We start from the raw sequence: 24,539 nt of genomic DNA, 5'->3' as shown, positions 1-24,539 counted from the left end.
TTACCAGTAACCAGTAAGATTTAGAAATAGTAGAAAGTTTTTTATTAATATTATGTACTATATTTTACATATATTATGTACTATATTTTAGTATATAGTATATTATACTGTAGTATAATTCTTCCATATCTCTCCTCTGTGTAATCCTGGCCCTTTGATATTTATTATTATCCATTTTACATTGCACCATGTTCCCATGACACCATAATTTGAAAGTAGATGCAGTTTAAATCTGCATTAACATGAACACTTTCATCTTCCAGCCAAATGACCAGATTACACATTGCATACTATATATCATACATATTCATATATGCAGATCAGGCGTGCACCACAGAACGCACCAGCACTCAGACTCACGTCCCCAACACATGAATGTTTAAACTTAGATCTGATGACACACTGTTGGAGGCCTGTCCTCCTTCATGAGGACAGCCTCACCCCGGGACACACGTGTGTCATTGGCTGGTGGGCCTGTGATGCCCGCTTTCTGTCATGATTCATGGACGTTTGGAGAGAGGCGTTCTGTTTTACTTTAAAAGTTTTCATGTGTAATCACAAAGTGCCCTCCCCCTCCTACTGCCCCGCGTGTTATCCCTCTGGAAGTATTATTTATGGCCACCGCCCCTTCCTCCGCCGCGGGCGGGGCTCCAGACCTTGCGGGCGGGGAGATGGGCGTAGCGCATAGTGCAGTAAATACACTGCGTGCCAGGCAGCGCTGGGTCAGTGGCTGACGGGTCCTCCTCGTCGACGCATGGCAGCTTTTATAATGTTGTTGTTTTACCCAGTTGTTTGATGGTTCCATTCCCCTTCTTATTGATGTTCATTTTTTTGTCCCATCTATAACACTGAATTTTTTATTCAGTTTGACATATTTACGGTATTTTTCTTCCTAGTTTCTTCACGCATCAGTAGTCCTTTTTCCGTGAAACATATAGCCGTCGACGTAGCGATGGCTTTATCATGTTATAGCAATATAATGGACATACATGTTGCACATGTTTCTTACGTGAGATTTCCGTAGGTGTGATTTTGTTGCCTGGTTGCCATGTTGTGCAGGGCGTGGAGGAACGTCATGAGGCACGGGTGTGGAACAGGGCTGTTTCCACGCCAGCGTGGGTGAGGTGTGGATAACATCTGTCTGAACAGCAGTAGGCTGCTGCCATTCCAACCCTGAGCACTGCTCTGAGCCCGGTGCACTGTGATGCCTCACACGGCTGTTGATAGTGCCCTGTAGGTTGGAGTTCACACATGAGGAACCCTCCATCGGCCCACAGCCACAGACAGCCCCTCGTCTCAGTTTAGGGGGTAGCAGCTCATCATAGTGATGAAGAGGAAGAGGCTAATGACCACGGCAGTAAAGCGGACGGGAATACACGGAGGTTAAAGTAATTATGGAATTATGGAGAGAGGAATAAAATGCGCTCTCTGCGTTCATCTGTGTGATATAACGGTAATGCATGAGAGTGGACAAAGACACTCTGCACCCTCACCGGTAGAGTCAGATATAAATCATATGGGGGCTCATTCTACGGCTTTGTGTGGATTTATTGTCCCCGTGAGATTAAGTGGCAGCCATTAGCTGCATGGCGAACAGGTAAAGGCATTGTTTTGACAGATAGGAAAAAGGGAGGTTAATCTAAATGATCAATCGATGATTTACTAGTTGGACGACGGTTTGAACGGCGCGCTCTTTGAGCTAATTACAGTGTGAACCGGGTAATATCGAGTGCGTACGGATACCCTCGGCTGACTGCTAATTCCAGAGACAACAAACACAGCTGGGTTTGAAGCCCCGAGTCTGCCAGTGCCCCGGTGGAGAGAGTGGTGGTTGCACTCTGTCCCCTTTGTCTCTGCGTTACACAGCCAGACCGACAGCCCTGCCTTCCCCTGTGCTGCCCGGCCCTTATTGTCCTCATCTTCTCTAGTACAGAGCGCGGGCAACATGGGGTTGAATCATAATTGGCTCGTCATCATATATGTTTGGGGATTGGTTGGGCGTTTTGTGAGCCAGGGATTAGTGTCTACCGAAGCTGTTACTCATCTTATGCGGGGACGACTGATTTAAATGGAATCAGCTGAGTTAAAGCGTTATTATTTCCGATATGTGAGGTCATTTTGTGTGCTTTTCCCTGACCTTGGAGAATATGTCTTTTTTTTATCGCTTATCTTACATAGTGAAAAATGTGTCATTTACTACTGTAGTGAATGACACCAGGGATACCAATCAAAATGGATGAAATCCTGTGCGTGTTTCCGTGCATGTGTGCGCATGAATGTGTGTGTGTGTGTGTGTGTGTGTGTGTGTGTGTGTGTGTGTGTGTGTGTGTGTGTGTGTGTGTGTGTGTGTGTGTGTGTGTGTGTGTGTGTGTGTGTGTGTGTGTGTGTGTGTGTGTGTGTGTGTGTGTGTGTGTGTGTGTGTTTGAAAAGTCACTGTGCCCAGGGTGTTTGCATCCTCCCTGGTTTCCACAAACCATCCCCCTTCCCTCCGGGACTGGCTGTCAGTCACTCCTCTCTTCTTTTCTCTTTTCTCCCTTCACACCTGTCCCCTCCGTTCCAATTCCTTTGTCTCACCTGCTGTTCCTCCATTCTCCCTCTGCTTTTTCACCTCCTCCCTGGCCCCCCCGTTCTGCCATCTCTCTCCCTCTCTCTCTCTCTTTTGTTTTTTTGTTGCATTCTCTATTTTCTATTTCCAGCTCTGTCTTCTTTAACTCTGCTGGACTCTCACTCATTCTCCCTCTGCTCCCACCTTACCAACATGTTTACGGACGTGTGAAATGATTCATGAATTTCCCCTGATAGCTTGTTTTTGCCTTCCAGAAATTGTACCTGTTTTGCTGTCACCAGAAATAGCGGTGCTCCAAACCGCGCTACATGGTTCGGGTGCTTAGCCCATGACTGATATCATTGTGTGGACTCAGTGTGTGGTTGCAAATGGGGTAAATGTTTAAGAAGTCATTTTCATTTTGCTGCCCTGAATAAAATGTTATAAAGGCAAACGATGACACATGAAATAGTGGAGTGACATGATTTGAATTAAGTCACTTTGGAGAAACGTCTCTTTAACTTAGATGACAGAGCTAATGTTTCACGCTGTACTGCCTTAGCGCAATTGACAAGTCATGGGTGAGATGCTGCTGCACTTAGACCACGTTAAAACTGACCAAGATTTGTGGTGAGCAAACATTCACTTTAGTATTTCAGCATTCGTCCATTTTGGATGAAGCCCTGTTCACACTTCACACTCTGTAGCATGTCAATTTATTTCCTTCCTCCCTTATTGATTCAAAACAAAATGGATCTAGATGTTGAGTTCATAATAATCCATTTATGAATAATGTGTTGAGGTCACACAATGGAAGAACAGCTTTGTGTCTTTTTGCACCTCTTTTCAGAGAGATCTTTTCATCCTTGTTTTTCCTCTGCAGCGCTGTACTCAACATTACTTAGTGAACCGCCTGTTCTAACCCACAGCGTAAGGCGCCTGCCTAAGAGGAGCGGAGATAAAACCAAATCGAGTCTACCTCGTATGGATGCCACGGTGGCGCTAACTCAAACCGCCGGGCTAACGCTGCCTAGATTTGGATCTCCATACACTCACACACTTCATTCATGAACGGGCTTTGCATCATTATTTACATGAGCCCAATTGGCTGTGACAACTCCTATGTACACTTGAGATGTTTTTCCCTGTCTGCAGCGTCCCCCATATTTACTGATGGCCTCTCTGTGTGTTTGAGTGCAATGAGTTGGGATGGCACACGAGGCCTCACCATAGAGGAAGCAATCTGTTTTCTTGAAACTGGTTACACCCCCCAAATCTTTAATCTAGAGCGTCCTCCCTCTCTGGGACAGACAGAGTCTTCCATCAGGAGCTGCTAAGGGAAGGACTAAGTCCCTCTAGCTGGCTGGTCTTCCAGTGCACTCTTTAGCTGAGACTGGCCAATCTCGCACCAGAGGCGTATTCTTCTGCGGAGCGGCTAGTTCTCAGGACGGGAGAACAGGGAGGAGGATGAGTTCATGTCCGGCCTGTTGTAATAGTCCGTCTCCCTGCCTCGGGCCATGAGCCTCAGACTCTCTCTCTCCCTGCTCCAGTGAGGCCACGGCAGGAAGTAACCCCTTAGCCAAGAAAAGATTCAATTGGACAAGCGGAGCCGGGGGAACGGCTCGGTGTGTTTTACTCCCATCTATTTTCTGGCACCGAGAGTCTCCTCCCATCCTGGATGTGTATCAGAGCATCACTTTGAGGGCACGGTGTGCGGGGGGGGTGGAGGGGGTGGGGGGGGGGGGAGATATGGGGTCCCGCGCTGCTCTCCTCACGCCCGTCTCTGTGGCGAAGCATCAATGGAGATTAACCGCTCTGTGACACGTGTGAAAACACCTTTACCAGTAACGAGCCTTTCCAGTAGACCACACCGAGAGGACCTCGCCCTTTTGAAGCCTCCGAATTGCCCTTATTTCCATGGTTACGGCGGATGGCGCTCTGCCTGTGGAACCGCAGGTTCAGGCGAAGCACACGAGTCACACACACCGCTCTTCCTCGAAAGCAGCAATTGCCGTCTAAATGGCAGGGTGGGTAAAATAATAATCAGTCAGGAAGGTCTCTTCACCGCAGAATCGCTTCTGAGTCTGATGAGCATAATCAGAAAACCATCAGCTAAAGGAATGATGGCGTGCAGCAGCCGAGATAATACACAGGGGGGAAGGGGGGGGGGGGGGGGGGGGGGGGGGCGGGGGGCGGGGGGGGGTCGAGATGGGGGGGCGGGTTACACTTGAAATGCACACAGTTAGACGCAGCGCTTCAAAGCTAACAGATCTGAGCTAACCTTTGTGCTTCTCTCCCCTCCTTGCCTTTTCTCTCAAGGGGAAGAGGAATAAACCTGGAGTGGAGACCGCCGACACTCCAGACTCGGCCCGTGGGCGCGGGGAGAAGAAAGCCATCAAGTAGGTGCTTGGCAACGGGCTGGACTACAGTGGTCCGGTGACATTCAGCTCCGTCCTGTCCCCACTTAAGGCCCCTTAGTGTTCAGCGCACAATTAGTAATTAGTCCTTCCCTTGATTTTAATTGAGTGAGATCTCTGGACGAAACAGGTAGAGCAGAACAGGAATGAATCGATGAATTAATCAGACCTCGTAGATTGGACTGGGATTGCCTTATCGGCCACACTGTACATGAAGGTTTGGCCAATGGGAGGTCACGGTTCTGATGTGGGCCCCAGCTCTATTGTTGCCCGCTGAAGGAGATAGGAAGTGTCCCTAAAAGCCTACGTCTGTGTCCCAGGGCTAGAGTGCTCACTTAGGGTCAACGCAGGACAACAGCAAAGGAGGTATATGCATCTGGAATTCCTGGCAGATGATTCCAGCCCTATTCCAGGATAAATATTCAGAATGATTTCGTTAAGCTTTTCTTAAAAGGACCGGAAACTATGTGGAGTTCAGTATTGGCCTGCTGTGACTGAGCAGAGTCTGTGTAGGTCAATGAGAGAAAATGTCAGCATTGTATAATCTCTTATGAATGTCCGCATTAACCTGACCAAGAACGCCTCTCCCCGCCGGAATCGTCACATTTCATGTTGGGGTGTTTGTACGCATGTCGTTGCGATCGTTCTGTGTGAAGAAAAAAATAAGGGAAATTACACCAGAACCAGTGGATTCTGGTGCTCGGGAAATCGTATTTGTTTTCATCTTATTGCTCCCTAGGTGACTTTTGTGTTTTCTTCCTCCTGGCTCCGGGAGCGACGTCTGTGCACTCTCTGCTTGTCACCCCAGCTTCGACTCCTTCTCTCCTCTGAGTGCATTGCTTGTCTCCCTCCTGCTCTGTCTCTCTCTGCCTTAACTCTCTGTGTATGACCACTGTGTGACTTCTAACGGCATCAGGGATTACTCTCACATTCTCCCTCATCTATTCCTTACATGCTCCCGTGCTTTCCCCGTACGTGGAGCAAGGAGCCGCCTCTCGCAGCGAAACACTGAACGTCTCAACCGGGAAATACGAATGCGCTTGTCTCTATTACGCTCTAACTTTATTTTCTCCTTCTGCATCTGAATAACCTCTTTCTCTCCCCCCCGCCCTTCTTAATGTGTCTCAACACGCGTCAGCACAATGTGTTTTCAGCTTCAGTGACCCCCCCCCCCACTCAATGTTCCCCTCCTCTTCCCAACATCCCTCTGTACCGTGAGTGTAAGCATGATGTAAGACATGGATGTGGCTCTATTTTTTCTTGTCGTTTACTACCAAGTCCTTGTGACGATGCCCCGGGAGGACCCCCCAGGCCGGACCCGGGCCCCGCCCCGCCCCTCTCTGCAGGAGGAGGAGAAGAAAGTGTGTCTGCTGCCGCGGCTGGCGGTCCATGGTTGTGTTGCTCTGACCTGTCTCTCTCTCTGGCCACAGCGACCTAGACAGAGACTTTTGGAATAACAATGACAGCAGCACAGAGCAGCAGAGGTGGAGCTCCTATCCGCCCAAGGAGTTCGTACTAAACATTTCTCCCTATGCCCCATACGGAGACCCTCGCCTCACGCTCAAGTGAGTCTTGGTCAAAGACTGGTAAGAGACTCCCCACCCCACCCCCCCCCCCCCCCCTCCCCATCCCCCGTCTGGCAGGGCTGTCGTGAGGCAGGGGCACCACATGCATAAATACCCTCTTCTCTCATCTTCCCTATCCTCTCATCCCCACTCTTCTCTCCCTACTGTCTCCTTACCTCTCCCCTCCTCTCCCCTTACCTCTCCCCTCCTCTCCCCTTACCTCTCCCCTCCTCTCCCCTCCCCTCCTCCCCCCTTACCTCTCCCCTTACCTCCCCTTCCCTTTCCCCTCCTCTTTTCTAATCGCTCCCCTCCCCTCTCTTCTCCTCCCTCCCCTCTTCTCCCCTTAAATCTCCTCCCCTCTCCTCTCCTCTCTTCTGTCCTCGCCTCTCCTCTCTTCTCCTCGCCTCTGTTCCTTATCTTCTCCTCCCCTGTTCTCCCTTATCTTCCCTCCTCTCTCCTCTCTTCTTTTCTTTTCCTTTCCTTTCCTCTGTCTGTCTCTCTTCTCTCCTCCTCTTCTCTCACTTCTGTCTTTTCAGCCTTCCATATGATTGAAGCCTGCAAGCATCCTCAGCAAATAATTAGGCATACCCTCAAACATTAAGATAATGTGCCTGCAAACCTTACTTAGTGTCCGCCCCCATTCCTTAATGTTATGGTTTCCTCAGAAATAGTCGATGCTGGGGGGCAGAAAATCCCTTCTATTATTTGATCACAGACTATTTGCAATGAGATATTTTAATGTCCTTGTTTTTGTTTAACCACTATTCCACCAACAAGAAGGCAGAAACTAATGAAACCGGGCATATCTACTGGGGACCCATAATCGTAACTCCTGATTGCTCAAAATCTGCACAAACATGTGAGGGTGAAGATGAAGCCGTTACAGCACCTAGCTGGAACCCGCTGGCTATAAACACTACCCTCGCAGTTCCTGTAGACCAGAATGAACCTATAAAAGGTGTGTCCGAGGCCCCCCCATTCACTGCAGCCCTGCCAGACACGCTAACCCCTTTACCTCTAACCTGTCACCTCTCTCTCCCATGGGGCGTTACCATGGAGACGGACAACCCTCTTAGCCCACCTGATAACATGACTGAGCATTAACCCCCACCTGCATCTCTGTAAACGACCTGCTTTTCGGTGCCCCGTCTCAAGTGCTGCAGTGGTGGTCTTGTGGTTGTTTTGTTTGTGGAGGGTTGACCGTTGCAGCAGGTTTATGGTCTGGTGCGGCTGGTGTTCACCTGTGGTTCACCATGTTGTGTGGCTCTCCCCCAACCTTCCCCTGACCCAGCCACCTTCTAGCACTGCACCTAAGGCACATACAAAGCAGGAGGAATTGTGTTTTAGTTTATGAATGTGATTTTGATTTTGATCTTACATGTGAATGGTACAAGGTTGTGAGGACATAATAAGACCCCGAAACTGAGAGGTTTTGCATGCATTTAAGTGAGTGTTGTGATTGTTTTTCACACAGTGGGGGGCAACACACACAGGGTGTCCAGTAAGCACCCTGGTGCCTTGCCGTGTTGTACTGGCTAAGCCGCTCAGGGGTGGGGCGTGACGTGGAATTAATAATAATAATAATAATACATAGGTTTTATATAGCGCTTTTCTCGGTACCCAAAGACTCTTAAATTGAAATTGGAATTGCCAGGAGGAATGCCAGCCGTAGATTTATGAGAGCAAAGGAAAGAGAGATTACGGTCAGAGGACTCAGGGAGAATATGAGGGCTGAGTTCATCAGGCCTTGGGCTTACGCTCTTAAAAAGTAATTTGATAAAGAAATGAGAAACCCCCAAGGTGTCCATTGATGCTGCATAAAGCCATACTAGAATGTGAAGATGTGTTTAAAAACAGTTTTAACATATTATGGCTTGTGTAATGTTATGACTGTGTAAATGGTAAATAAGGGAATGGATGGCAGATAAAGGCATACACTAGTTGATTCAAATTAATTGATGGTTGATGTCCTTGCACTGCATAAATGTGCTCCTAAGGTCAGCCACATGCGACCAGGAGACGGCCCTCCCTTCCGATCCCCCTGAGACCAGCAGCTTTCAATCTGGGGACGGACACTGGGCCAAATTTGCCAAGCAGGTTAAATATGTTGCATCAATCTTCATACTTATTATTTGCTTTTGCAGTTCAGTGGTCACTTTAATGTTTAATATTGGCGTCAGTCAATCTGTGATGTCGGCACCAATACTGAACCACCAATCGTAGAGATTGGGCGAGGGTTTACACCTCATTCATCAGAAATTCATTCAAACTCAGTTGAAGTCAAACTCACATTTTTTACAATCCCAAGGAGATTTCTCCCCATTTTCAGTGCCAGTGAAAACCACTGGCACTGAAAATGGGGAGAAATCTCACTATTTAGCAGTGTACTTCTGCTAAACGACACACGGGTTGTCAATCCATCAAATTAGACCATATTCTAACATCGAGCACGGCCAGCTTGCTTCTGCATGCTAAGCTGCAGGCTAAGGACAGCCACCTTTGTGGTTGGCTGGGTAATGAGGCCCACGTCTCAGACTGGGACGCCCTCTTGGTGATTGATTGGTGTGTACGTGCTCAGACAGGTCTATCGGTCTGGCTTATATTTGACAGGGCGGCAACCTTCACACACACGTAGAATGGCACAGGCAGGCCCCCACGCTGCTTCTGATCTCATTACAATTGCCTTTATATACAAATGGTATCTGGTATTTCCCCCCCTGTGCTGGAGCACTCTGCAGACTGCATAGTAATGGCACGTGGTCATGTCACCAGAGGGCACTAACGTGCTTTAGATTCCATCATCATTTTGTCATTGCTGATGTCGTCTGTATCCCCCAGCACATCTTAAGATAGGTTTTAGGAGATCACAGATAGCATTAGCAGCCCTGTGCGCCGCAGATCATAACTTTGACCCAACTCTTTGAAGTGCATATTACAATATGATACGGTTTGGTAGTGATGTCCATTGTCATATTTAATATGTCTTTCAGTATCTTTATCATAGCTTCATAGCAGCTGCCCAGCATATCATTATTGAAGGCCACTTTTAAGAGCTGGGGGGGATGTTTGATCAAGATGTCTGTCTGGGTGTATCCTGTGTCTGCTCTGAGGAACAGAGGGCCCTACTGATAGCAGACAGAGAAACAAAGTGCTCCCACTCGTGTTCCCTCTGACCCCTGCTGCTCCTGCTGCTCCTCCTGCTGCTCCTGCTGCTGCTCCTCCTCCTGCCAAACATGGCGGCTACTTTAGTAACGTCCCACAGGCTCCCTGTGGTGTACTCTCCTTCCTCGCCCTCCTCCACCTCCTCGCCTTCATCCACCCTTCCTGCCTCTTAGCCATCCTCCTCCTCCTCCTCCTCCTCCTCCTCCTCCTCCTCCGCCTGCTGCTCCTCAATGGACTCCTGACCCTCCCCCACCCCCACCTGCCTGTCTCTGGGCCTGGGAAGATAGCCCTCCCTGTGCACACTGTGCCCCACTGCTACTGTTCCACCCAGTCATATGGTTGTTTAATCTTGACTTCTATGTATTTGTGTGTCCCATCCTCTCTCTCCCTCGCTCTCTCTCGTTTCGACTCATCTCTCTCCCCCTCTGCCTACCCGCCCTTCTCCCCCTCGTGCATCCCTTCGTACGTGATGGTCATGGCCTTCTCTCTCTCTCCTGCCCTGTAGTGGGGCTGTTTCTGGGGGTCAGAAGGGGGCCCCGGGGGGACTGGGGGAGGATGGGGGGGGGGCTTGTGGTAACGACAGTGTGAAGAGCCTGATGGCGGGGGCGGCGAGGGCCGGCCGATGGCAGACGGTCCAGAGCCACGTGCAGTCCGGCGGCCTGCGGCCCGACAGGTGAGTGCAGACGGAGACGGGAAGAGAAGAGCTGGCGTTTCGGCTTCTCACTTCTTTTTTAAGATATTGTGCAGCATTCTGATGCCTTTGATGTTGTAAGGATAAAGGGATAAAAGCAATAACCCAACAAGATATTAACAAGACCTATCGTTTATATCAGCGACAAAGTGATTTCTGGTGAGAATGTGAATTATTTTTTCCTCATGTTAATGTCGATGGGCTGGAACGGTGGTGATGTCAATTGCCATTCGTTCTATTGCAGGCAGCGATAGGAGGCTTTAATCTTCACACATGGGGAATCAGGGGGAAGCTATCTTGTTCCAGGTTGCGTTGTGTGCCTGAGTCAGACAGTACAGAGTCAGTGAGTCCGAGTCTGAAGTCCTTCGCAATCAACATGTGATCAATAGGCAATTATCGAATATTAGCACTCTGCTCACACACTCGGGGGACACTGCGTCCCGCTGCCACTGCTCCGCGGCTCCGTGTGACACCGGCCGCCGTCATGCCCGCCGCGTCTTTCACACACACCCTGCAGCACACGCTGGCAGTCCGTCTGTCAGGAACGACGTCCCCCCCGCTCTTAATTAGACCAGTTTGCGGTAGCCGAGCTAGCGCTAGCTATAGCCGTTCCGGTCTGGATGGGCTCTCTGTGCCTCCATCTTTGAAGCACGGTGAATGACGAAGACGTCTGTTCGGCGATCTATAAAGGAGTCTCATTTTCAGTTTTTGTTCTCGTTTTTTTTTTTTTGCACCTTGTTTTAGCGCCTTCTGGCTGTGATTTCGCCCAGCGCAACACGTTCACTACCATCGCTACCTCTGTCGTCCTCTCCTCTGCTCATTTTTCTCCTTCCCCTGTCTATAATTGGATTCTATTTTCAGGCTGCTATAAGTGTCGGTGTCTCTTGTGTTTGTGTCTCGCACCCCATTTTCTCTCTCTCTCTCTCGCGGTCTCTCTCTCACTCTCTCGCGCTCTCTCTCTCTCTCTCTCTCTCTCTCTCTCTCTCTCTCTCTCTCTCTCTCTCTTTCTCTCTCGCGGTCTCTCTCTCACTCTCTCTTTCTCTCTCGCACTCTCTCTCTCTCTCTTGTGCTCTCTCTCTTGCGTTCTCTCTCTCTCGCTCTCTCTCTCTCTCTCTCTCATGCTCTTTCTCTCGCTCTCTCTTTCGCGCTCTCTCTCTTTCTCTCTCCCACTCTCACCCTTTGCGTCTTCCTTATCTTTGCCATTTCTCCCTTCATCGCTGTGGTTCTTCTTCCACCTTGTAAATCCTGCTGCAATTCTATTCTTCTCCGTTCCCCACAACCTTATCACCAACTGTCCATTTTTATTTCTGCATTGCTGCATTGTTATCACTTTTTTATGCTTTGTATGACGCCAAAGTACACAGAATGAAATCTAGGTAAACACAGATCCTATTGGATGAAGCAATGCAGTTAGGTGCAGACGCACCTAACTGATGTTACTGTCTTTCTCTCATGACCTAATTAGGCCTTGCACAGATCTCTGTGAGATGGAGGGAACATACAGAGAGACTTGTTCAATATATTGCATAGGAAGATCTTCTAGAGCTTCAATTCAAAACCGACAATGACATTGATTTGCACGAGAGAGAGAAAATGTCTCATATTGTCAGAGAACAGCCTTTCTCAGGTCTTGTTAATTCCAAGGAAAATGAGAGATAGAAGGCATTAGAGAAGGATAATGGGTCAATTAAAGAGTCTTTATGGAGAGGAGGAGTGGGAAATTAGACGATGAGGGACAGGGAGAGAGATAGTGACAGAAGGGGAGAGAGAGGCAGAGGAATGAAAGAGAGAGGAAGGGAGGGGAGATACACACATGTGGGACGCCTCAGACCTGAGCGTGTATTTAGAAGAGCAAAACAGACTTGAGGAGAAAGACAGAGAGTCAAGAGAGAGAGAATAAAAGTAGACGCATCAATGGAGTAAAGACAGAACATGGGGATCGTCCGCCAGAGTAGAAAGCCCTCAGGACTCGGAGCAGCCGGCAGCAAGATCAGCGCACGCCACGCGCCTCGCCACGGCCGCCCCGCCCCGGCCCGTGCCGCCGTCCCACGCCAGCTACTCCTCCGTCAGCAGGCGCCACGCGCCGCCTCCGCACCCGCACGCAGGCCCCTCGCCCACGCCTCGCGCACGCCCAAGTCGACCGCGGCGCGGCCGGTGAACTCGCACACGGGGAGCCTGCAGCGGTCGCAGTGCGAGGGTCCGTGGCCGGGCTACGGCCAGCACGCCGCGCACAGCGACCACTCGGCGTGCAACGTCTACTGCTACCTCTGCTACTGCTGCTACTGCTGCTGCCTCACGTTGCTCTCTGTCTCCCTCCTCCTTCTCCTCTCCCCTCCCCCCTGCGCCCCTCCCCCCTCCTCCTCCTCCTCCTCCTCCTCCTCCTCCTCCTCCTCTGCTGCTTCATCATCAAACCCCGCCTCCTCTGCTTCCTCACCCCGATCCCCCTCATGGTCATGCGCCTGCTGTTTGGATTCTCCTCCTCCGTGTCTGGGCTCTGATGGGGCCTGGAACTCCTCGGAGGTCTGTCCTGACCGCCCCTCCCCACCCCGCCTCTCCTCCCCTCCTCCGTCTTCCTCCACCCTCACACCTCTTCCCACTCCTCGCCTCTCCGCTTCGCCTGACCCTCGCCTGCCCCCCTCCGCCATCCCCGCTCCTCCCTCTTCCTCCTCATCCCCCTCGCCCCCGACCTCTGACCCCCTCCTGCACCCCCCGAACCTGTGCCGACGCCGGCCCGCCTCCCGCTCCCTGCCCTACCTGCTCCTCTGCCCTCCCAGCTTCGGGGACGAGCCTCTGTCGTCGGCGTCCGCCCTGGACCACGTTCCCTCCGGCCTGGCCCGGCCCCGCACGCTGCTCCGCCAGCAGAGCCTCCAGCAGCCCCTCGTCCACCCGCCCGTCCTAGGCCTCAGCCAGCCCCCCACCACCTCCCAGAGCCTGGGCCAGCTCAACACCGTCCCTGGCCAGGCGGGGGCTCCCGGGGCAGGGGGAGGTGGCGGAGGAGGAGGAGCAGGAGGAGGAGGAGGCGCGCGAGGGGCGTGCCGGAGCGCCCGGGGGGGCCCGGCCGGGGCAGGTGGCCCCCGGGGTCGGGGCGGAGGCGTACCCGGGCGCCCCTACGATAACCCCGGCAGCTGGGATCATATGATGGGCCAAATACGCAACCGTGGCCTCGATGTCAAGTCCTTTCTGTGAGTGTTTACCTTTTCTGCCTCTCTGTCTTCCCCATGTGCTATGACTGACGATGGATTACTTCTCTGCTTCAGTACAGTACCTGTGGGTGTCTGGACGCTCTCTGTGGTCCTCTCGTTCTGGGTCTTCTATCACACCTGACATCCAGGGAAGGATATGAGCTTGGACGCCGTTTCAATAGATTGCATCATACTCATACAGTTTTTATGTGTATGTGTGTGTGTGTGTGTGTGTGTGTGTGTGTGTGTGTGTGTGTGTGTGTGTGTGTGTGTGTGTGTGTGTGTGTGTGTGTGTGTGTGTGTGTGTGTGTGTGTGCGTGTGTGTCTGTGTTTGGGTGTGTGTGTGTTTTGGTATGTCAGTGTGTGTGTTCATACGTGTGTGTGTGTGTGTGTGTGTTTGTGTGTGTGTGTGTGTGTGTTTGTGTGTGTATGTGCGTGTATGTGTATGTATTGTGAAGCCTTTTGGTAAAGTGTGTGACAACATAATTATGCAGAGCATCTTGGCGGATGGAGGGTGTCAAAAGTTATGTTTGAAGCATATTTAAAAATAAAGTAATTAAAGATGTAAATGAGGCTGACGGGAGCAGAAGATTGTCAGCCCAGAGCCCTGAGTGGGAAGAGGATGGCTCACCATCTCATCAGAGTTATTCTCCTCAATCCAGCTCTAATGCCAGGGAGATTACGTTGCGTTGATAGCATTTCATTCCCGCTGACCATGTTTATTTACTGGATATCTTTGATTATCCATTTAAATATTTATTGAAATGGAATCTGATATGGACGTGTGCATCGAGAGCTAAGACACTTCCACGATTTCGAAGTTCGAAGTAATATGCTGCTGGGAAAATACAAAGTTGCAGCATATTGTCGCCCATTTGAAAGCATCTCTCGGTGGTAATTGTCGGATGTTTATGCTCTGCTTACGGTTGACATCTGCTAAGGTGGCTCTCAGCCCGCCTCCTTCAGAAGGCTACAGCTAGTCCTACTGATTTTCATGAGATGGAGTCAGAACAAGTCCTGCTGTATATCCTCCTGTATTTACAGGTCAGAGTGTGTCAGAGTGTTGTCCCTAGGTCTACAGGTCCCTAGTTCTACAGGTCCCCCAGCCCACAGGTCCCTAGGTCCATGTGTCAGAGTGTGGTCCCTAGCTCTACAGGTCCCTAGTTCTACAGGTCCCCCGGTCTACAGGTCCCTAGGTACATGTGTCAGAGTGTGGTCCCTAGCTCTACAGGTCCCTAGGACTACAGGTCCCCCAGTCTACAGGTCCCTAGGTTCATGTGTCAGAGTGTGGTCCCTAGCTCTACAGGTCCCTAGGACTACAGGTCCCCCAGTCTACAGGTCCCTAGGTTCATGTGTCAGAGTGTGGTCCCTAGCTCTACAGGTCCCTAGGACTACAGGTCCCCCAGTCTACAGGTCCCTAGGTTCATGTGTCAGAGTGTGGTCCCTAGGTCCACATGTCTCTAGGTCCACGTGTCAGAGTGTGGTCCACGTGATGGTACACCAAAAGAGCGAGGGTTAAGGCAGCGTGTGTAGATGTGAGTTAACCCTGAAGCATTGATCTTCTGTCCGCAGCCCCATTGCTTCTGCAATAGATTGTTGCTTCAGGCCCAAAAGAGGCGGGAGCAATGATGCATATGTGCGGACACATGTCACACTATATGTGTCAGTGTGCGTGTGTGTGTTTGTATGTATGTGTGTGTGTGTGTGTGTGCCTGCGTGTGTAAGTCTATGTGTTTGTGTGTCTGTGTGTGTGTGTGTGTGTGTGTGTGTGTTTGGTGTGTGTGTTTGTGTGTGTGTGTGTGCCTGCTGGTGTACGTCTGTGTGTGTGTGTGTGTGTGTGTGTGTGTGTGTGTGTGAGGCAGAGGGGGCACTGAACGATGAGGGATGTTGAAGGGCAGATTACATGCGTGTCCCTTCAAACCAAATCCCTTTCTACTGAGTTCTGCTCCGTCTCAGGCAGACTTGATGATCGCAAGGCAAAGTCAAAACACACATTAGCCACATAAAGCACACACGACACTGTGTCTTTGGCATTACTCTAAAGGTCATAGAGCTTCTTCCTTGCTGTTGCGCTTCCTCTCCTTTTTAGCAGAAACACCCGCGGGATGATTTATGACAGGGTGACATGGGAGGAGACATGACCTATTGTTCCGGCCAGTTCATTTCAGTCCTGGCCGTCTTTCCCTGGCAGGTGATTCACTCCTCCCCGTCCGGCTGATGTCAGAGACACCGCTCCCCTGCCCTGAAACCATCTGACCAAATGAATCTCTCCTGGTCTCCGAGCCGTCTTGGCCGGGAGTCAGGCCTCTTAGGGTGGGCGTCGTTAAGGTCCCCCCCGTATCCATCTTCCTGCCGGAGTCTTCGCTCTCTCCGCTGGAAGCGTTTTGCCAATAAGGCGGAGTGTTAACACCCATAGTGGAGTGTCACTGGGAGGAGGAGGAGGAAACCAGCAATGAATCTAATTTACAGTTAGTTATTCCGTAACACGCCATTAACCTTTAAGTGGTATAACTTGGACATTATCGAAGGGTGTGAGATGGTGGCGGGGGTGGGGAGGGGGGGGTGGTTATGATGCGCCAGGCAGTATATAGAATGTAAAGTAGACGGGCGATCCATATCCTTAAGCAGTTTTTGTATAGTGTGAGATATGGTGAAAGGCATAATAAAAGGGAGAGAGGGGAGGGAGAGAGGGGAGGGAGGGGGGGAAGGAGGAGAGGGAGAGAGAGGAAGGGACGGAGCGGAGGGGGGAGGGAGGGGGAGGGAGAGAGGGAGGGGAGGGAGGGAGGGAGGGAGGGAGAGAGGGATGACTTGAAAGCAGATGATGGGGATGAAGAGAACAGGAGAGAAACATATATATATATATATATATACAGAAAATATAAATGTCTATAGATATAATATTATTACTAAGTATACATATATATGCACACAATACTACACCCAGATAACAGAGGATAAATGTGATGAGGGAGGGAGAGTGCTGGCCCAGAAACCAGTGACACTGGGAGAGCAGCAGGAACACCTTGACTCAAATAGAAGCAGTTAGTCCAGATTTTGCTAATGAGGCTTAATTAAATGTTCACTCTGGAGAAACAAGAGGTAAGTCTAGAGGGAAAGATTAAATAACTGGATAAAGAACTGTATTTGGGTGGCTGTGTTTGTGTGTGTGTGTGTGTGTGTGTGTGTGTGTGTGTGTGTGTGTGTGTGTGTGTGTGTGTGTGTGTGTGTGTGTGTGTGTGTGTGTGTGTGTGTGTGTGTGTGTGTGTGTGTGTGTGTCACAATGCGTACATTTGCTTCTGTGGTGTGTGCGTGTTGGCTTGTGTGTGTTTTGAAATGTAAATGTAAAACGTAAACGTGTGTTTCTTTGTCTCTGTGTCTTTTTGTGTGTATGTTTCAAGTGTGTGTGTGCGTGTGTAAATTGGTGCACGTGTGTGAGTTTGTGTTTTGTTGCTGTATGATGGTGAAACAGGCCCACTCCTGTGCTTTGTTTGCGTGCCAGAGGGAGGGAGTGTTTGTGGTTGTCATTGAGCGGTGTGTTGACGCTCTTTGTTTCTGCATTATTCATTGACATGTGTGTCTGTGGCAGCGCCGGCTGCTGAATATCAGCCATTAACTCAGAGCCGTTTAGCACGCTGCAATTGATGTCCTCATGACATGTTGGGAAAGCATATCTGCTCCATCTTCGCTTCATGCCAATGACACCATGGCGGTTATATAAGGAAGGGCTTTCAGGCCCACATCATCTTCATATCCTTCCCTGAATCAGAGGGTCTGTTGTTTACTGGTGTGGTAGCCATGCTTTTGCCCTTGCTGCCAATGTATAATGTGTCTACATATGACCTCTCCTTCCTTCCCTGCACCACATCTTCTTACTCACCCTGGTGCCCCCCCTCCCACTCCTCTTCCTCCTCAACCGTCTTTCCTGATTCCTCTCCCCCTTGCATCATCTGTTACGTTTTTCCTTCTTCTTCCCTTTTTCTTATCCGTCTTCTTCTTCTTCTTCTTCTTCTTCTTCTTCTTCTTCTTCTTCTTCTTCTTCTTCTTCTTCTTCTTCTTCTTCTTCTTCTTCTTCTTCTTCTTCTTCTTCTTCTTCTTCTTCTTCTTCTTCTTCTTCTTCTTCTTCTTCTTCTTCTCCCCCTCCCTCTCCCTCTCCCTCTCCTCCTTCTCCTTGGCTGTTGTCTCTTGTCCTGTGTCTTACCTGTGTCTCTGGTGTTTTGGGGAAGCCAGTGAGGGGAAGATGGTGGTGCTCTCGCTGGCCATCGGGTTGGCTGAGCAGGACGACTTTGCCAATATCCCTGACCTGCAGGAAACAGCGCAGGCAGCTCCAACCAATCAGGAGCCCACTCCTCCGGACAAGAGGTACCAAGCGAAGCGATGAGTGCCTGGCGTGTGTGTGTGGCCGTGCGTGTGTGGGCTTGTGTGTGTGTGTGAGTGTGTGTGTGTGTGTAACTGGAGAATATCTGCATGTGAGGAGGGAGAGATGACAGCCTTTGAACTTATCAGTGAAATTTGACAGAAAATAACAGGATACGTATCAGTGTTTTTTCTCAATACCAGTTTTACGGAACAGCTTTCTAGCGCCCTTCAGTGAGTCATTTCTCTGGGAAGCATTGGTCCACAGGATGAGGGAAAGCAGGAGAACAATCAGCAAACGTGTAGACAATCTGGTGCAGAACATTCACCTCTGATACGACACTCTGTAGAAGGAAGGAAGCAGTTCAGATGCCAGCTGTACGGCACCTCGTAAATCACTGCAATGAGATTACTACCAGTGCTCAAGCTTTGTTGGCCGGTGAAAAATACTGGACAATCAAATGAAAGAGTATTGCCTTGCGTAGTGCCATTGTCCTCGTGTCCCTGCCATGCTGTAGGGCTTGTTCATCACAAGGTCACGTTGCAACGACCGCTGCCATTTTGGGAGCATAGGCTCATATAAATGTACAGTAAGTTCCTTATGTTAGAAGTAATGTTGTTTTGGACAATGTTTGCTATCTACTCTTGAAATGATGTGTCGTGGTGAGACATTGTTTTGTTTGAAACTGCCAAAGTGTTTCTCATGCAGGAGATGGCAAAACCCAGAATATATTTGCCTTTGTTATGGTATATTTGAGTTGATTTAGCAATGCAAAGTACTAAAACTCTCACAGAAAGCCCACGAATCATTGTGATGTTCAAGCCCTATTCCTGTCACATTCTGCCATCAGGCTCCCTCCAACCGTTACCTCATCTCTGTGTTTGCGTTCCACGGACCTCCTCCCTCTGGTATTTGTAGTTTTTTCCATGCCTGCCCTCCCCTCCTTCCCTGTTCCTTGCTCTCCCCTTCCCCTGCTCATTAGCCTCCTCTCATCCTCCCCGCCTGGCGTCCAGGCGGCTCTGGCGGGCCCAGAAAGCCCTCCTCGTTATCCCACAACATGTTAGTCACTTACACAAACATGCAGCTAAAAATACATCCTTCCCTTTGCCAGCTACCCGCCTCACACGCTCGCGCAGGCACATGAACACACACACACACACACACACACACACACACACACACACACACACACACACACACACACACACACACACACACACACACACACACACACTCGTCTAAGTGAAACACACGCACACACCAAAGAGGACCTGATTATTTTCCCTCCAATATTTCCAAGGATGGATCCCCTACATCGGGCTTGTTTTTGGTTACTAGAGAACATCGATGAAGACGAGTTTCTGCCCAGAATGTGGTGTTTATAATTGGTGGTCTTTAGATATATTTTTCAAACACGTAAATAGACACAAACCTTGAACATGCATCCCAGAGCCCAGGTTTATGTTCTGTTTTTTTTCCGTTCCCTTCGGATGCTCGTTTGAGGATGTCGTATCGTTCAGCACAGAGTCCATTTGTGTGTTCGGTCCGATTCAAGGCTAAACGTGACACACTTGATTTCCCTCTGCGCTCCAATCACAGCATTTCAGACTTACTGGGACACTGTGACCAATCAGAGACACTTTGGAGATGTGTAATAGGACTCCCATCCTTGAAATGAAATCGCGGTACTGAGTCGAACAAATTCTGATTCGCTCGTCCCACCAATTACTGTATGGTGTTTTATCAATTTGATGCCTCCTTTATATCTTTTGTCTGGTTTTAAACTGCTCCCTGTTTCCCCAGAACATCAGCGTGCACTGAGGCGTCCGTGGCACGGTTGACGTCATGCAAACAGGCCCTCTTCCTGTGGCCGTCCGGGGACTTTTAATGATGCACCGTGGAGAACCGGCTTAGACCGTGGCTTCCACTCAGGGCCAGACATCCCCCCAGAACCACTGCCTCGCTCATTTAAATGAGACTTGCAGAGTTGAGCTGTTGGTCAGCCACTCCTGCAAAACCCATTTTGATGTGTTTCTTTTAGGATTTTTTTCACACAGAACTGATTCAGGCTTTTCTAAATCCCTTCAATTCCACGCAGAGTTACAGTTCATTCTAACGAGTCTTCGTTTAACAATTACTCTAATTGTAAAATTGGGATAAGTGAGAAAACAATATGTTTCTTCCCAATGCCGTTATGCAATTAGTCTCCAGAGTACAGAAAGTGTTCTGTGTTAACCTGGGAGGTGAATTCTTTCATGTCAAATCAACCCACATTGGTAGAGGACAGAAGCCTTTTTAAAGTGGTGGCTGTGGATTACCCGGGCCTTGGTTTAATGTCACTAATCCAGGACTGAATGACTGTCAGCCTGAGATGTGTAAAAGAGAGGAAGTCAGTTTTCGGCGGGAGGAAAGGGGGATAAAGTGAAGCCATAATGAGGGCTTTGATGGTTTCGCTTCCTCTGCTGAGCAGTGTATTCCTCCTCTGAGCTGTTAATAATTCCACTTGAAGAGCTCATTGTTGTGTTTATTTAATGACAAATTACAATTCCAAATATATGGTAAATGATTTAGCCACACTCTAATGGCGTGGCTATATTTAGCAGCGTTTCATAAACAGTGGATCCAACGGACGGCCCTTGGATTAGAGATGCAAGGTGTGTGTGTGCCGTGAGCCGGGTGAATAGCATCTCTCCCGGTGTCGCTGCTGACTATTCAGATGTCTGGCCATGATTTAATCAATCACTGGTACGCTGCGTTGCATCTTCTGAACAGGGCTCTCAGCCATGTCTCCATCTGGAGACAAAGCTGCTGTTACTAATCCACCAGCAGCAGCAGCAGCAGCAGCAGCCTCCCTCTCCTCAGCCCTGTCTTCACAACCTGCATCCTCCATCATGCGTCCTCCATGTGCCCTCCCACAGCCTCTCCTCCATCCTACCACTAACAATGCGGCATGCTTTCAACGCTGATTGCCTTGATTTGGAAACTTCCGATTCTGATGCATTTGCACCTAAAAGTTAACATTTCTCTGATATCAACTTTTGGATACAAAAATGTATTTATTGTTATTATGTAAATATGATTATGAGAGAGAGAGAGAGAGAGAGAGAAGAGAGAGAGAGAGAGAGAGAGAGAGAGAGAGAGAGAGAGAGAGAGAGAGAGAGAGAGAGAGAGAGAGCAAGGGAGAGAGCAAGGGAGAGAGAGAGAGAGAGAGAGAGAGAGAGAGAGAGAGAGAGAGAGAGAGAGAGAGAGAGAGAGAGAGAGAGAGAGAGAGAGAGAGAGAGAGAGAGAGAGAGAGAGAGAGAGAGAGGAGAGAGAGCAAGGGAGAGAGAGGCTTCTGCACCAGAGCTAGAAAACATCAGGAGGAAGGCAAATCCTCGATGAGATTGCCTCCCGTCAGCCTGTAGCTTTAGCAGTGCGTATTGCTTCATTATGGCTCATAATTGAAGGCAGTCCAAACAAACCGACAATTATGCCGAATGACCCCCCGAGAAGGTGGCCCCGCTCGGCACAGTCGTTACACTCCTCTGCTGACCTCGCGAGCGTGGGCATTGCTCGATGGCCCCGGCGTGGCCCCTGCCGCTCCGGTTCTCCCTCAGAGAGCTCACAGGGGGACTCTAATAGCTCTGTTCCTCACAGTCACACTGGGCGGGGCGGGGGCGGGGGGGGGGGGGCGGTCGCTTTAAAGCAGCGTCAGCGCCTGCAGCGCTGGCTGTGTTGGGAGAAGGCAGCAGTGGTAACATTGTGTTCCCTTGTTTTGACTGCAGGCCTCTTCTCCTTAATGGGGACGTTGGCTTCTGGGGGCCTCCCATAGGTTGGGAGCTCAGAGAGCTTAATTGGCTGCTGGACGACTGGAGCCGGCGTGGGTTTGTCTTTGAACTCGTGGAATGGTGGATGCATAGGTTCTTGACTGTGCCTATACTGGGAAGGCAACTGTCCATGGATGAAGAGAGATGGGATGTGGATGGAGAACGGGGGATGATTCCCTGTGGCGCGCTAACGCGGAGGCCATTTGCCCGCGGCCTTTCAATTATTCATCCATGCACATTGCGTAATCCTACGAGCCAGTGAACGCGGGCTTGTTTTGGTATTATTTTATCCTCAGATGGAGATGCCCCCTGCCTCAATGATATCACAACCAAAATATATTGGCAAGTTCTGACAATGAAGAAGGAAAGGAAGGCGGAGAGGAAGAAATCACACTGCAGATGGTTTGTTTGAAGCCAGCACTAATGATAACACTCTCATTTAATAGGTGGTGTGTCTCTGCCAATAACGTCTTAATCAGACGACGGTGGGTTCATGCAGAATTATATAATGCAGGGTGTTCACCGCCGGGCTGGCGTAGCCTAACAACGTGCACGGACATGTACGCCTGTTTGCATCCACATGAACAACAACAGGGAGAGAGAAATGTCATCTAAAATTATGAGTTTTGTCGTCATTAATGGCTCGATGGTCTCCATGACATTTCTCCCTCCCTGCTCTCGTCCATGTCGATGCAAACACACATGTACAGTATGGTGTGAAATGTCATGGAAGATGACGTGGGGATCTTGCCGTCATTGATGTGGCTCGATGCCATACACACAGGCCTGTAAACGTGGAGGTGATTGTGTTTGCTCTGTTGGCCTCCTATAGGGCTCCTCCTTTCTGCGCTAGCCTCTCCCATGACTTCTGCCCCTGGGGTCTCGGCATAAGATCCCCCCCCCCCCCCCCCCCCCCCCCCCCCCCCCCCCCCCCCCCCCGGGCCAAATGCTCCCTGCAGCAGCCACGCTTACTCACGTCCACATGCTAGGAGAATGAAGGGGAACGAAACAGGCAGATAAAGTGGCACACACACACACACACATAAACAAACACACATGCATATGCCCGAATACACACATAAACACACACATATTTAAACACACACACACACATACATATTCCCGCACACACACACACAGACACACACCCACATAATCACACACACACAAACCCATACCACATGCCCGCACCCACACATAAACACACACACACACACACCACACACACACACACACACACACACACACACACACACACACACATAAACACACACACACGCACACACACATACACATGCCCGCACGCACACATGCCTGCTCACAATATCACATAAACACACACATACATACCAAACAGCACGTACAAACATACGCAAACAAAAATAAGCATGCATACACATTCATACGCTCACATGTGTTTACGCACACACACATATGCTCAGATATCCACACACACACACACACACACACACACACAGAGACACACATACACATACGAACACTCAAACACTCATCCATGAGTACGCTGCATAGCAGATAGGGTCAGAGATCACGTCCATTCTCCTGGCAGGAGAGTGGTATATAGGCCGTGTTTATCCCCTGGTGCTCATCCATGCAATGTTGTTGTTGTTGTTGCGCTGCAGAAGACACTCTAGTCAGCAGGTCGCCGATGCAAGTGCACATCCCCCCCGCTCCGCCGCTCCGTAGATGGACGGTGATGGCGTAGGCCTGGCTATTAGCAGTGTTAACCTGAGCTCCACGGAATACAGGAGAAACAGGTGTGCCAATCTGCCGGCAGCGGCCTCAGAGGCAAACCGGATTGAAACGGCTATTCATAATGTCTGCCCGGTTTGAGTTGCTGCGTTTAATGGACTTTTAAAACATTGATTTACTTATTTTTAGAAGGGAGGATTTTGTTTTGGCGGGATTCACCAGAGCGCTGATCAAAGTGTCCCGGCCGTTCCCTCAGAGGGGAGGCGGAGGGAAGAGAGAGGGTTGATCAGAAGCACCACATCCTTTAACTCCACTCCCTTACTGAGTGGTCTCACCAGGAGCCCTGTCCACCCAGTTAAACGTTCCAGGGACAGGAGCGGCGCAGCAGCAGGGCGCTGGTGGTGTGTGCTGTGCATTCTGATGAAGAACAGGAGGGAGTCATGCCCGTCCACACGGACTCAGAGGAAAACACTCGTCGTTCATTTGTCAATTGAACGATTTGTCTCGCTGCATCGACACCGGCGTCCTACTGCAGCTGGCGGAGGACGCACTTCAGCGCCCCGTGCCTGTTCCACCTCAACACCGAGTTAAACAAATACAGCACGACTCCGGAGCCTGGCTCCCGCCCAACGCGTGCACGCTGCAAACCCGGGTAAAAAAAAAAATATTGATCCTCGTCGGTGAGGTATTTTGGGCGGGCTTGTTTCCCGGGGCCGCCGCAGCCGGAGCGAGACAGAGAGCAGAGCGTGTGCCGGCCCCTATGTGCTGTCACATCATCAGGGCTCAGTGCTGCAGTGTGACCAGCGGCTCTGCCCGCGTGGTGCGGCCGCCGCATGCGCCGCTGCGCCGGGCGCTGCCCGCGTTACATAAGGAGAGCTTGGCTTCGCCGGCTTGCCGCTGCTCTCTGCATCACCGTGCCCCGATGACAAGGACGCACACATCTCATCTCAGGCAGCGCCGCCGAGAGACCGCGCTCACATACGACAGGGATTCGGCTGCAGGGTGTGTGCGTGCTTGTGTGTGTGCATGTTTGTGCGTGCATGTGTGTGCGTGTGTGTGTTTGTGTGCGGTATGTTGTTGTTGTGGAGGGGTGGGCATTATGGG

General features: G+C 50.3%; 1 protein-coding gene across 2 annotated transcripts in view; it reads left to right on the top strand.

Annotated features, from left to right (window-relative positions):
* syt7a (synaptotagmin VIIa) overlaps window positions 1–24,539 on the top strand; it is a 69,696-nt gene that overhangs the window by 27,094 nt on the left and 18,063 nt on the right. Inside the window, exons 3-6 of one of the 2 annotated variants that reach the window (XM_060061899.1) lie at window positions 4,865–4,944; window positions 10,195–10,362; window positions 13,155–13,562; window positions 17,790–17,921. In XM_060061899.1, coding sequence (XP_059917882.1) covers window positions 4,865–4,944; window positions 10,195–10,362; window positions 13,155–13,562; window positions 17,790–17,921 — 788 coding nt within the window. Of the gene's footprint in view, window positions 1–4,864; window positions 4,945–10,194; window positions 10,363–11,927; window positions 13,563–17,789; window positions 17,922–24,539 lie in introns of those variants that run through there. The other variant, XM_060061898.1, reaches the window with a different exon arrangement.

This window comes from Gadus macrocephalus, chromosome 9, assembly GCF_031168955.1.
Source record: "Gadus macrocephalus chromosome 9, ASM3116895v1".
NCBI classification, from domain to species: domain Eukaryota; kingdom Metazoa; phylum Chordata; class Actinopteri; order Gadiformes; family Gadidae; genus Gadus; species Gadus macrocephalus.
This window is presented reverse-complemented; position numbering and strand designations above follow the sequence as displayed.